Below are 15,156 nucleotides of genomic sequence, written 5' to 3'. Positions count from 1 at the left end.
GCAGCAGAGCCACTACATTACAGATACGATCAGGAGGATGTAATCTCATCGGAAAATCTCCCTTTACTGGCTCATATCAGAGGGGGGGGGGGGGGGTGTCATGGGGTGAATATGGGGGGGGGGGGGAGTGTAATACCTGACAGGGACACAGCCAGAGTCTGAATACAATAGGAGGACCCCCCTTCCTTGTAAAATGATAGGTGACCCCCCCCCCCCCCCCCGAGTCTTTTAGAAGCTCTGCAGGCTCAGACAATGGCAGCAGTACACTGGCAGCTCAGCAAGGTGCACAATGGTCACTCAGATTTACTAATACAGCTCATACACCACTCCCTGTACATGGACTGAGGGTCCAGCCTGGCATCAGTACGTGGCCTGTCAGGGCAGCCAGCATGACCTGCACACCATCTGTCCCGAATTTCTGGCCTGTGACCAACTGACACCCACCTAACTGTGCCGTGTGTCCCTGGCAGATGCCTCTTTTCCATGGCACTGCTATGACATGGCACCTTCTGCCCTTACCCAGCAGGAGGGTGCTAAGGTCAGGGCACAGAAGAGCTGCGGACAAATACTACAAGACATAGCCAATTCCTTCTACAAATATATAAAATAAAGTTTATTGCATATGTACAAAGAAAAATAAACTTTTCTTTACAGTCAACAGACTAAGCCATCATCCTCCGTCTTCCCCACATCCCACTCCGTCTGGAGCTCCGAGCAAACTTCAGTGTAAAGCAAATCCCAGTCCCAGTGCACGTCGTCCTGTGGAGGAAAACCACATTACCACATCGCACCCACAAAATACCATCACCCCTAGCTGGACCCCCGAACATGTCATATCCCTTCTTCCAGACATGTTACCTCCCCCCGACATGTTATTTCCCATCCCAGACATGGCAAACCCCCCCAATACCAATCACAGTTACCCAGGACCATAACTAGAACAGGCCATTGTCTAATCTGGTTCCCATCATTGCAGTCTGTGATCTCACCTCTCTCACTTCCCCTTCTGGTGACAAGACTTTGGTGAGGAGTTTTAGATCGATGTCTCCATCCTGATAAAAGAATATGATAGTGTTGAGTGAAAAGAAACGTCTATAGACAAACTGTCCATTAATATAGATAATTGCAGATTTTCTGTTTACACCCAATAGTCATTCCGTGTCATACCCATGAAAACACAAGAACCACCCACCCCGGTGACACCACCCCTACCACCACACCAGAACTACACCAACCTCCATACTACAGCAGACACCACAGGTACTCTGGGCTGAGGGTGTATTGCATTTTCTGGGGCAAGTCACTGTAAAGAAGGATGGTGGATAACCTTTGGCAAAAATTCAGTGTAAGGATGAATGGGGAATACTCAGATCTGGTCATATGTTCACCCCTTACTGGGAGAAGATCTTCTTCTGTGACAGGACAGCAGATCAATGGGAGTGAGGTGGAGGTCCAAGGAAAAAGGAGTTACATCTTTTAAGGTAAATCCTATTGTAGTTACATTGAATTGGGGCAATTAAGGCATCCATGGCGGGGTTTCTAGTGGCAGTATGCGGGGGACAGGGGGTGTCCAGTGGCAGTATGCGGGGGACAGGGGGTGTCCAGTGGCAGTATGCGGGGGACAGGGGGTGTCCAGTGGCAGTATGCGGGGGACAGGGGGTGTCCAGTGGCAGTATGTGGTGCAGACAGGGTGTCTGATGGCAGTATGTACAGCAGAGTGACTAGTGGCAGTATGCGGGGCAGACGGGGTGTCTGGTGGCAGTATGTACAGCAGAGTGTCTAGTGGCAATATGCGGGGCATATAAGGTGTCTAGTGGCAGTATGTGTGGCAGACGAGGTGTCTAGTGGCAGTATGCGGGGCAGACGGGGTGTCTAGTGGCAGTATGCGGGGCAGACGGGTGTCTAGTGGCAGTATGCAGGGCAGACGAGGTGTCAAGTTGCAGTATGTGGGGCAGGCGGGGTGTCTGGTGGCAGTATGTACAGCAGAGTGTCTAGTGGCAGTATGCGGGGCAGACGGGGTGTCTAGTGGCAGTATGCGGGGCAGACGGGGTGTCTAGTGGCAGTATGCGGGGCAGACGGGGTGTCTAGTGGCAGTATGTGGGGCAGACGGGGTGTCTGGTGGCAGTATGCGGGGCAGACGGGGTGTCTAGTGGCTGTATGCGAGGCAGACGGGGTGTCTAGTGGCAGTATGGGGGACGTAGGGAGCTCACCAGGGTCTGGAAAGCGGCGTGTCTCATAAGATCATTGTCCAGGTCTCTATAGGTCATCACTCGATTTACTTGAACACTAAAAGGAAAGAAAATTCAGGCACACGCTGTAATGTTATAGAAGAAGCAAGGAAGTACACAGTGAGAGTGTGGAAAGGTAGAGAGGACACAGCAAGGGATGGAGAGGACACAGCAAGGAATGGAGAGGACAAAGCAAGGGATGGAGAGGACACAGCAAGGGATGGAGAGGACACAGCAAGGGGTGGAGAGGACAAAGCAAGGGATGGAGAGGACACAGCATACAGAGACATAGGGGGGTTATTATTTACAAAAGGCAAATCCATTTTGCACTACAAGCGCAAACTATAAATGAAAAGTGCACTTGGAAGTGCAGTCGCTGTAAATCCAATCATGTGCAAGCTAAACTGCTGTTTTTTATTTTCCTTGCATGTCCCAATCGAATCTACAGTGACTGCACTTTCAGTGCAATTTCAAGTGCACTTGTAGTGCAAAGTGGATTTGCTTTTTGTAAATAACCCCCATAGCAAGATACAGAACAATTCTTACCTGGGGGGTGCAGCAACTTGCTGGGCTAAATCCTCCTCCTGAACCTCCTCCAGATCTGGAATCACCGGAATATCTACCGAGACAATTCCAAAAATGTCAGAATATCACAAAATGTGCTCTCTCTGTTATCCATGTCCTGCACCCCTATCCCTGTGTTCTCTGTTATCCCTGTGTTCTCTGTTATCCCTGTCCTGTACCCGTATCCCTGTGTTCTCTGTTATCCCTGTGTTCTCTGTTATCCCTGTCCTGTACCCGTATCCCCGTGTTCTCTGTTATCCCTGTCCTGTACCCGTATCCCCGTTTTCTCTGTTATCCCTGTCCTGTACCCGTATCCCCGTTTTCTCTGTTATCCCTGTCCTGTACCAGTATCCCTGTGTTCTCTGTTATCGCTGTCCTGTACCCGTATCCCTGTGTTCTCTGTTATCCCTGTGTTCTCTGTTATCCATGTCCTGCACCCCTATCCCTGTGTTTGCTTTGTTATCCCTGTCCTGTACCCGTATCCCTGTGTTATCCCCGTCCTGTACCCATATCCCCGTGTTCGCTTTGTTATCCCTGTCCTGTACCCGTATCTCTGTGTTATCCCTGTCCTGTACCCGTATCCCTGTGTTCGCTTTGTTATCCCTGTCCTGTACCCGTATCTCTGCGTTATCCCCATCCTGTACCCGTATCCCCGTGTTCGCTTTGTTATCCCTGTCATGTACCCGTATCCCCGTGTTCGCTTTGTTATCCCTGTCCTGTACCCGTATCCCTGTCCTCTACCCGTATCCCTGTGTTCGCTTTGTTATCCCTGTGTTCTCTGTTATCCCTGTCCTGTACCCCTATCCCTGTGTTCGCTTTGTTATCCCTGTCCTGTACCCATATCCCTGTGTTCTCTGTTATCCCTGTCCTGTACCAGTATCCCTGTGTTCTCTGTTATCCCTGTCCTGTACCAGTATCCCTGTGTTCTCTGTTATCCCTGTCCTGTACCCATATCCCTGTGTTCTCTGTTATCCCTGTCCTGTACCCGTATCCCTGTGTTCTCTGTTATCCTTGTCCTGTACCAGTATCCCTGTTTTCTCTGTTATCCCTGTCCTGTACCAGTATCCCTGTGTTCTCTGTTATCCCTGTCCTGTACCCGTATCCCTGTGCTCGCTTTGTTATCCCTGTCCTGAACCTGTTCTGTCTCTGTTATCTCTGTCATGGACCCATATCCCTGTCTTCTCTCTGTTATCCCTGTCATGGACCCATATCCCTGTCTTCTCTCTGTTATCCCTGTCATGGACCCATATCCCTGTCTTCTCTCTGTTATCCCTGTCATGGACCCGTATCCCTGTCTTCTCTTGGTTATCCTGGTTCTGGGCTCATGCGACTCCACACAACCACCTTTGGACTCCATGCATCTCACTCACCTTCACCCTCATCCGACTCATCCAGACTTTGCCGTCTCAATCGGCTGCTGCAGAAGAGAGAATGTACACAGCGTACTACATTTTTACACAGAAAGTATAATAAAATATACACGGCATACTATAATGTACAAAGTTGTAAAAATATATTATAATGTACACAGAATGTAAACTTAGGTCCATATATATTTGGACACGGGCACAATTTTCATACTTTTGGCTCTGTAATCCACCAGAATAAAATGTAAACGAAATAATCACAATGAATTTGAAGTGCAGACTTTCAGCTTTGATTCAAGGGGTTGAACATAAATATTAAATGCAAATTTTAGGAAATGCAATCATTTTTATACACAGTCCCTCCATTTTCAGGGGCTCAAATGTAATTGGACAAATGAATATAATCATAAATAAAACGTTAATTTTTAATATTTTGTTGAGAATCCTTTACTGGCAATGACTGTCTGAAGTCTGGAACCCATGGACATTACTAAAGACTGGGTTTCCTCCTTTCTCATGCGTTGCTAGGTTCTACCGGCAGCCATCTTCAGTTGTTCTTTGTTTGTGTCTCTTTCTGCCTTTATTTTTGCCTTTAGCAAGTAAAATGCTCAATTGGGTTGAAATCAGGTGACTGACCCGGCCATTGCAGAATATTCCACTTCTTTTCCTTCAAAAGCTCCTGGGTTGCTTTTGTAGTGCGTTTTGGATCATTGTCCATCTGTGCAGTTAAACGCGACCAAATCAACTGCTGCATTTGGCTGAATCTGGGCTGACAGTATATCTCTAAACACTGCAGAATTCAGCCGGCTGCTTCTGTCACATCATCAATAAACACCAATGACCCAGTGCCATTGGAAGTCATGTATGTCCATGCCATCACACTGCAAGTTCCTCCATGTTTTACAGATGACGTTGTGTGCTTTGGATCGTGAGCTGTTCCAAGCCTTCTCCACACTTTTTTCTTCCCGTCATTCTGGTACAGATTATTATTATTTTTTTCATCAGTCCAAAGAATGGTTTGCACCTTGTGGTGAACCCTCTGTATTTGCGCTCATGAAGTCTTCTCTTGAATGTAGACTTTGAAAGTGATACGCCCATCTCCTGGAGAGTGTCCTTCACTTGTCTGGATGTTGCGAATGGGTTTTTCTTTACCAAAGAGAGGATCCTGCGATCATCCACCACTGTTGCCTTTTGTGGATGTCCAGGTCTTTTTATGTTGCTGAGCTCACCAGTACATTCTTCTTTCCTCAGAATGTACCAAACTGTTGATTTGGCCACTCCTAATGTTGCTGCTATCACTATAATGAATTGGTTTAATTTTTCAAGCCTTAAAGTGGTGGTTCACCCTCCATGACAACATTTTAGCATAAAATGAGGCATAGTAGCGCGAGCTACAGTATGCCTGTCTTTATTTTTTTAGCCCTGTACTCGCTGTGCAATCGTAGATACAAGATTCCGACTCCCCGCGGGGAATGGGCGTTCCTATGGAGAGGGAAGGTGATTGACGGCCGGCTCTGGCACGTCACGCTCCCCGAAGACAGCCGGAACAGATCTCGGCTCTTCACGGCGCTATACGGCGCCTGCGCACAGACTATGCGCAGGCGCCGTGAAGCGCCAAGTCCTATTTCGGCTATTTCCGGAGAAGCGTGACGTGCCAGAGCCGGCCGTCAATTACCTTCCCTCTCCATAGGAACGCCCATTCCCCGAGGGGAGTCGGAATCTTGTCTCTACGATTGCACAGTGAGTACGAGGCTAAAAAAATAAAGACAGGCATACTGTAGCTCGCGCTACTATGCCTCATTTTATGCTAGAGGAAAAAAAACATATTTTTTTTTATTAATAGGGTGAACCCCCGCTTTAAGCCCTGTACACACGGCCCGGATCCTCGTCAGGAAAATACATGTACGATTTAAAAGAACCAACGTTCTTTTGAATGGCGCGAACATGGTGACGTCATCGACTACGACAAGCATGCGCTCGTCACATTCGATGCCGTCGCCGCCATCTTGCTTCACGTAAATTATGGCCAGCCCCATTCACGGACGAGTTACGCAAACAACGTAAAATTTGAAAAATTTGACACGGTTCCGACGTCCATACTTAACATTGGCTGCGCCATGTTTTTGGTGGTTTATCTTTACGCCTGAAAACCCCTTACGTAAACGACGTATCTTTACTGCGACGGCCGGGCGTACGTTCGTGAATAGGCGTATCTAGCTGATTTACATATTCTAGGCGTAAATCAGCGTACACGCCCCTAGCGGCCAGCGTAAATATGCAGTTAAGATACAATGGCATAGGAGACTTACGCCGGTCGTATCTTAGCAATATTTAAGCGTATCTCACAATATACGACGGCGGGGATTCGGACTTACGACGGCGTATCTACTGCTACGCCCGTCGTAAGTCTTTATGAATCTACCCCATAATGTATAATATAATGTACACAGATATCTAATAATATATAACATAATGTACATAGCATACTATAATGAGACGAGAAGGATGGGAGGTGGTCCTTGTCCTGTACACTATACTGGGGGCCAATTCTAGGATTGTGTTACTGGACACACCTAACAATACAAATCACATTACACGATAGTAGAGAAGAGATGGACTGCTGGAGGAAAATATTATATTCAGTAATAGGTTTTCCTCGTGTGAATGGTTGTAAGAGGCAAAACATGGCGGCATCTTACAGTGAAGCGAGCAGGTCATTCTCTGCCCTCTAAGATGTTGCCATGTTTTCACAAAGTACATCACTTTACACTTTACATGGCGTCACTTACTCTTCCACGTCCTCCGCACCACGCTTTCCCAGCCTGCAAGAAAGAAACATCTTTTTATCCAGTAAATGTAATGCGAGCAATCTTTCTGTATGTCATTCTGAAAAGTTCTCCTAGTACTGATATCATGTAAAGGAATGTGACCTATGTGGGGTCCAGATGCCATGCTGGAGCCCCAAGGATCCCCAAGTTTTCCCATAAAACTTTCCCCGATTGCCGAGGGTGTCCCAGGTTGTAACTCTTCCAGTACTCCATCAACAGCTCACCATTATCCCCAATGTTAGAAGAAAACACTCACTTGGAGGTCCCCGAGGAGTCGTCTGCCCATCCTCCCTGCCGCAGTGGTTTCGGGGGGCCCTGAAACAAGAAAATGAAGAGAATCAGAACATAATTTGTAGCAAGGAACACATTACCAGAGGCGTTGCTAGGGGGGTCCGGTCCACACCGGGTGACACCCGCTAGAGGGGTAACACCATCCCGTTTTTTTTTTTAGCTGACATGCCCAGCCTGCCCTGTAACACCCCAGCCTGCTCTGTGCCACCCCAGCCTGCCCTGTGCCACCCCAGCCTGCCCTGTACCACCCCAGCCTGCCCTGTACCCCCCAAACAGCCCTGTGCCACCACAGCCTGCCCTGTGCCACCACAGCCTGCCCTGTGCCACCACAGTCTGCCCTGTACCACCCCAAACTTTCCCATGCCACCCCAACTTGACCTGTACCACCCCAATCTGCCCTATGCCACCATAACTTGCCCTATACCACCCCAACCTGCCCAATGCCACCCTAACTTGCCCTGTACCACCCCAACCTTTCCCATGCCATCTTAACTTGCCCTATGCCACCCTAACTTGCACTATACCACCCCAACCTGCCCTGTACCACCCTAACTTGCCCTATACCACCCCAACCTGCCCTATGCAACCCTAACTTGCCCTATACCACCCTATATCACCCCAACATGCCCTATACCACCTGAACCTATCCTATACCACTCTATACTACCCTAACCTGCCACTATACCACTCTATACTACCCTAACCTGCCACTATACTGCCCTATACTATCATTTACAGGGGCTGGTTTGGGGTGCGCCCCATGCCCGTGCGCTGCCTGCTTGGTGCTGGGCAGCCTACACAGAGGGGGGGGGGTGACACCATGTTTTACCGCACCGGGTGACACCAACCCTAGTGACGCCACTGCACATTACCACTAATATACAGTATAAGATACAGGACTCCAAGTAAAGGCTCTTTTACCGGGGCGATCTGATCAGGTCTGCCTGTCAGTTTTTTAGACGGACCCGACCAGAAGGTCCAAGCATCCCTACAGACCGACGGACTTGTGTCCGTTTACACCTGCCTATCTGGGTCCAATCAGGCACGCTAGAAAAAACAAATTAAGAAGGACTGCATCCTCTTCCATTTGGGGGGACCAGATCTGAGTCAGCCAGGTATAAACGGACAGCGGAGTCCATTTACTTCCAGATGCCCATAGAGCAGAGTAGGTCTGTCCATGTCCGCTCTGCATAAACTGAGCGGATACAAACCTGTCATTCGCCCCAATCTGCTCTGATCAGCAAGGGATTTGTGAGCGGATCCCCTACTGATCAGAATGCACACCGCCTGTGTGAAAGGGCCCAAAGACATTGGTACCAATTATATACACTATAGGATATATGACTCCAAGGAGCACAGCATTGCTTTCACTTACAGTCATGTAAAAAATTAAGTAAACTCCATAGAAATTGTTAACTTTTCAACATAATTGAACAGCAGTGACGGTGCGTCCATAAAGGGCGCAGGGGCGCCGCCCCCCTCTCCGGTCACCCCTCTATCACCATAGATTCATGCATTGCATGAATCTATCCATCTATGGTTGCCGCTGCCGCCCCCTATTCAGGTGTCGGGCCCCTTGTTCGGCGCCGGGAGCCTGAATTACAGCAGCGTTTTTTTTTTTTTTTTGGAAGCCTTAGGCTCTATAAGGCATCCTAATGAGAGCCGTAGGCTCCAATTGGCTTTTAAAATGGTAAACAGCGGGCGCAATGCTGTGTGTTCGCTTTTTACTCAGTGTTGTGTTAGAGAAGCAAATAAATCGCTTTCCCAACACTGACCCGCCTCTCAACCAATCAGGTGCTTGGGTCTGGTTACCTGTCACCTGATTGGCTGAAACAACAGGCTCTGTGATTGGACGCCTGATAGAGAGGACCGGAGACATCGAGGAGCATGGATGTGGAGGACGCCACCGTGACCCGCTGCAAGACAGGCAACTCGCGGGCAATGCACAATGGCAGCATTTGATAGGGCACAGTAGCTGCAAATGATGGGCACACTGGCAGCAATTGATGGGCACATTCGCTGCACTTGATGGGAACAGCGGCTGCACTTGATGGGCACACTGGCAGTAATTGATGAGCATATTCGCTGCATTTGATGGCACAGCGGCTGCACTTGATGGGCACAGCGGCTGCACTTGATGGGCACAGCGGCTGCACTTGATGTTTTTTTTTTTTCCAGTTTGTTTGCGCCCCCCCAGAAAAAAAATTTGGAGCACCAGCCGCCACTGTTGAACAGGCAAGCATTAGATCTTTATCAAACAGGGACAGACAAGCGTCCTTGGATGCAATCTATCTGCTTCCAGGGGCACACATCCCTGTACACAAGCAAACATTTGGCTCTGCAATTATCAGTATACACCTCAGCCTGTCGTTGATCTGTACAGATGGCTGTGCAAAAAGTGGTCACTCCTGGGGGAAAAGATACACACATTTTTCATGGTTTACAGCTCTCTGCGCCTGGTACTGCCGACTAAGGCAGAAGTTATTTGTAGAGATTTCGTATAACTCTCTACCAGTCTCTGACTGGTCCTCCATGCAAAATCTGCAGGTACAAAAGGTTTGTGGGTTTCCTCGAATGAACTTCCCATTTCAAGCCCCCCACAACACTTCAATGGGATTCAAATCAGAGCTCTGCCCAATGCACTCCATAACCCTCCATGTCTTCTTTTTGAGCTGATCTGAGGTGGATTTGCTAGTGCGTTTCAGCTCATGGCCATGCTGAAACCACTAGGGGGCGCTGTAGGGGTTATGTGTGACCTCATATGTTTTTCTAACTGTAGGGGGGCGGAGCTGGACGTGTGACATCATTGATCGTGTTTCCCTATATAAGGGAACACACGATCAATGAAGCTGCCACTGTGAAGAACAGGGAAGCTGTGTTTACACACAGCTCTCCCCGTTCTTCAGCTCCGGGGACCAATCGCGGGACTCCGGCGGCGATCGGGTCCGCGGTCACGGAGCTTCGGACCGGGTCGCGGGCGCGCGACCCACGGCTGGGCACTTAAAGAGGACGTACAGGTACGTGCTTGTGCCCAGCCGTGCCATTCTGCCGACGTATATCTGCAGGAGGCGGTCCTTAAGTGGTTAACTATAAAAACTAAAAGCTGATTGGGTACAATGCACAGCTGCACCAGATTCTGAGTGCACCAGTTGTAGTAAATCTACCCCTGAGGTTTAAATAGGGCAAGTTCCACCTGCATACTCCCTAGGGAAATTAAATCATTGACACCTAATCTGAATCACCAGATTAGAATTTTTGTTGATTTGAAGTGTGGATTTTGAAGTGTGGATTTTTGTTCATTTAATCCAGGGGTCTCCAGTTTTTCTAAACAAAGGGCAAGTTTACTGTCCTTAGACTTTAGGGGGGCCGGGATGTGGCCACTGGGAGTAGAAAAGGTCCCAATGGCAATAGAAAAATACAATGCCTCATCACTGGTGTCAGTGGGAGGAATTGTGCCCCCCTCGTTGGTGTTGTTGGGAGAATATGTGCTCCATCATTGGTGTCATTGGGCCCCATTTTTATTGCCATTGGAAGAAATTGCGTCCCATCATTGGGAGAACTTGTGTCCCCTTTTAGTGGTGTCATTGAGAGGAATTGTGCCCCATCATTGGGAGGAATTGTGCCCTTTCATTGGTGCCAGTGAAGGAACCTATGCCCCATTATTGGTTTTAGTTAATGAAATAGTGCTGCAAGGGCCGGATAAAAGCAAGCACATGGCCGACGGGCCGAATTTTGAAGACCACTGTTTTAAATGAAAGAAAATTAATACACCTTGTCAGTTCTAAGGCTGCATTCACACCTTGGCGTACAAAATTGCGGCGTTTTGTACCGCGAATTCGCAGCCTTACCCCCTCTATGGAGATGGTTCACATCTCCTATGCCGAACGCCGAAAGCCACCTGAAAAAAAGGTCCGGGACTTGTTTTCAGGCGGCAGGCGTACGGCGTTCGGCGTGGAGATGTGAACCATCTCCATAGAGGGCAATGTGAAATCATCCCTCCAGCGCCTCAGGGGCGGCTGCGGCGTCGCACTACAGGCGTATATACGCCTAGGTGTGAACGGGGGCTAAATGTTATTTATTCAGGCACATCACCTTCATCTATAGGCACTATCAGAATCAAGATCTATGGTTTGCCTGTTCAGACATGTTGAAAAGGTTGAAGATTTTCATGGGGTGTACTTAATTTTCCCACAGCTGTAAGGCCGTCCATAGATAGAGAAAATTCCTTTCCTGCAACCACGGGTTGCAGAAAAGAAAATCGCTGAAATCCGCCATCAACACAGACAGGGTTGATGAGAGAATCCCTCCTGCGGAGCCATTGTGTTCTCTTGGCGGGGTGTGGGGGAAGTCGCCCCCGCCGAAAGAACACAGCGATTATTGCTAGCGGCTATAACAGCATGTATAATCCAGCAAGCTGGTTGTACTCAAGTTGAAAGATCGATCAACTCGGTACATTCAGCCTGCCCATGTATGGTTCAAATCTCGTCCGGTTCCTGTGGAATCGGTCTAGATTCGAACCGTCTATGACCGGCTTTAGTGTCCAACACAAGAGCATATCCGCAGTTAGCATGGAAATTCGGTTTGCTCTTTTCACATTCAGCGCACCTCTCTTGAGGCCGAGCTCCGGGAAGAGTCTCCATCATCTTGTTGGTTGTCCTGAGCAGCTCGAGCGCGACGTCCCATCCTGGCGCCCTGCAGAGGGGAGATTTTATACAAGTGTTAATATTGGAGTCACACTACACTTCACATACATCTCACCATAAGGATAATGGGGGGGGGTGTCTGTGTATATAGTACTATGTATATACAGTATATATAGGAGGGGGCCTCCGTGTATATACTAGTAAGGGAGGTATACCCAATACTGTATATATAGGAGGTCGTGAAAAAATCCCAGGGCGCATGCTCGAAAATCCGCCGCAAAACGTCATTGCTTTCGACGTGAATGTAAATTACGTCCAGCCCTATTCGCGAACGACTTACGCAAACGACGTAAAATTTCAAAACTTGGCGCGGGAATGACGGCCATACTTAACATTAGCTACGCCTCATATAGCAGGGGTAACTATACGCCGAAAAAAGCCTAACGTAAACGACGTAAAAAATTGCGCCGGCCGAACGTACGTTTCTGAATCGCCGTATCTACCCAATTAGCATATTCCTCACGTAAATATACGGAAGCGCCACCTAGCGGCCAGCCTGAAAATGCAGCCTAAGATACGACGGTGTAAGAGACTTACACCAGTCGGATCTTAGGGATATCTATGCGTAACTGATTCTCTGAATCAGGCGCATAGATACGAACGCCCTCAGAGATACGACGGCGTGTCGTATCTCGTCTCTGAATCTAGCCCATTATATATATATATATTAGGGCTGGGCGATTCCCCCCCCCAAAAAAAAAAAAAAAACTTGATTTACGATTCAAATCAAGTTGTTTTTGTTTTTTATGGACACTGCGCCGGTCCTGAGGAGCTGCGGGCAGGAGTTTTTAGGCGAGGCCGTGGTCTCACCTAAAAACTCCTGCCCGCAGCTCCTCAGGACCGGCGCAGTGTTGGCGCCGGTCCTGGTGGGAAAAAAAAAATTTGGAAAAAAATAGATTTATTGAAAACCTGAATCGATTTGACCTTGCAACTCGATTCAGGATTCAAATATTTTTTTCCCCAGCCCTAATATATATATATATATATGTATACAGTACTATGGGAGGTATATATATATATATATATATATATATAGTTTCTATAGTGGGGGGCTCTGTGTATACAGAACTATGGGAGGTATATAAAGGCGGGGTCTATACATATACAGTACTATAGAAGGTAAACAGTATTATATGAAGTATATATATGAGGGGGTCTCTGTGTATACAGTACTATGGGAGGTATATATATATATAGGTCCTATAGTGGGGGGTCTCTGTGTATACAGTACTATAGGAGGTATATATAGTTTATATATTGGGGGGGGTCTCTGTGTATACAGTACTATGGGAGGTATATATAGTTTATATATTGGGGGGTCTCTGTGTATACAGTACTATGGGAGGTATATATATAGGTCCTATAGTGGGGGGGTCTCTGTGTATACAGTACTATGGGAGGTATATATATAGGTCCTATAGTGAGGGGGTCTCTGTGTATACAGTACTATGGAAGGTATATATATAGGTCCTATAGTGGGGGGGGGGGGTCTCTGTGTATACAGTACTATAGAAGGTATATATAGTTTCTATAGTGGGGGTCTCTGTGTATACAGAACTATGGGAGGTATATATATATATATAGGTTCTATAGTGGGGGGGGTCTCTGTGTATTATACTCGCCCCGGCTCTCCGGCTCTCTCCCAGCTCCAGCACGTCCTCCATGTCCCGGTTGGTCCCTGCAGTCACTTACTTATCTCCATAGCAACCGGGGCGCTCTCTTCCGGAAGCCACAGCAACAGTTAACGCCCCCTGCTTGGGACAGGTGTTCCGTCAGATATGGTGACCCGTCAGAACACCGACGGCTGGGAAAGGGCGTGGCCCGTCCACAATCCTACCCCCTCTGGTTGAATGTCGTTCCTCCTTACAAGCTCCGCCTCCTTCCTAGGCTGATGAGACTCGGCGGCCGTCACGTGTACGTCCACCCCCTCTAGTGGCTGAATAGGAGGAGTGCGGGATCAGCTTTCTGTACAGCTCTATAGAGCATGTCAGAGCTATACAGTAATGAATGATTGCAGTGTGAGACTGTGGAGGACATTAGAGTGCAGAGACGGATGTTACTAGCTCAGTGTCAGACCTATATAAATGTTTAATTAGATTGTGTCATTGGGGTATTAGAATGTAAGTTCCTTTAGTGCAGAGACTGATGACAGGTTCTGCCCCCAGAAAGAGAAAATGGGATTTTTGTACTCACCGTAAAATCCATTTCTCGGAGTTCATAGACGGACACAGCCTTCTTTGACATTAGGGTTATGCTTCTTCCTACCAGGAGAACTCTCCTGGAAGGAAACGGATATAACCCTAAGGTCAAAGGAACATCCATGAACGTCCATGAACGGAATAGAAAAGATCCTGATCATATGATCAGGATACACCCAGCCTGGACTGACAGCTGGCTCAACCTCTCGGTGGTCTGCTGAAAACCTGAGCCAGCCCCTCCCACAGTGAGCCCAAAAGGGGGGGGGGGCAGAGAAGAGAGCCACAGACTCACAGTCCCCAGCTCTCTGCTCACAGAATGCTGAGAACTGAGTAATCAGCGATCTTTGATCGCTCAGTTCTCAGTGGGGACCCAGCAAGGGAACTTGTCCTGAGGAATATTTATAGTCTAAAAAGAAATGGTTTTGGCTGGTACTGTGTCAGGATTCATAATAAGAGAGTAATACTGCAGCATGCACCAGTTTGACATCAGTTCAGAGCCTTTGGTGTGAATAGGACCCATAGTACAATTTTGCAGCAATTGTTTTCCTGCTGGAAGATGGAGAAGAAAACAACTCATTGCAGGAAGTTCTTGGCCATCTTCTTATGGGACTTGTCCTGTTTCTTGTCCCTACAGATGCAGATCACGGTATAAGGCTATTTAAACAGAACCACTGACCTTTGTTGTACAATGAGTCCAGGCAGAAGTCCTCAATGGAAGTATCAGAATGTTCCTTCATCCAACATCCCCTGGAACTCTCCATAGGATGCACACAGTGTATCGTATGTACTTCGTAATAACCAGCAAGTAAAACTGCCGACACCTTTCCCCCTCCACCCCTGATAGTAAATGCCAGTCCCCTTTAACTTGGCTTTGTCCTTACACAGTCACTGGATAGGTCTGTGCAAATTGTTGACATCTAGGCCTGTGTGCTGACACCAGACATACGGCTTATTCAAGGGGGGGTCACCTATATCAG

The 15,156-nt window shown here is 48.0% G+C and overlaps 1 protein-coding gene across 2 annotated transcripts; it reads right to left on the bottom strand.

Annotated features, from left to right (window-relative positions):
* Positions 1–585: 585 nt before the first annotated feature.
* On the bottom strand, positions 586–13,846 carry IFT43 (intraflagellar transport 43). 2 transcript variants are annotated; one of them, XM_040332515.1, is made up of 9 exons: positions 13,604–13,846; positions 11,884–11,970; positions 7,244–7,302; positions 6,949–6,981; positions 4,163–4,209; positions 2,775–2,847; positions 2,211–2,286; positions 990–1,052; positions 586–759 (listed from the first exon to the last, which is right to left on the bottom strand). In XM_040332515.1, the coding sequence occupies exons 1-9, from the start codon at positions 13,643–13,645 to the stop codon at positions 655–657; spliced, it is 585 nt and encodes a 194-aa protein (XP_040188449.1). In that variant the 5' UTR covers positions 13,646–13,846; the 3' UTR covers positions 586–654. The 2 variants fall into 2 exon arrangements, with proteins under 2 accessions (XP_040188449.1, XP_040188450.1); XM_040332516.1 differs by having other exon boundaries at positions 13,674–13,846.
* Positions 13,847–15,156: the final 1,310 nt, after the last annotated feature.

Source organism: Rana temporaria, chromosome 13 (genome assembly GCF_905171775.1).
Source record: "Rana temporaria chromosome 13, aRanTem1.1, whole genome shotgun sequence".
Lineage (NCBI taxonomy): Eukaryota > Metazoa > Chordata > Amphibia > Anura > Ranidae > Rana > Rana temporaria.
The sequence above is the reverse complement of the archived record's forward strand: the minus strand, read 5'-3'. Positions and strand labels throughout refer to the sequence as shown.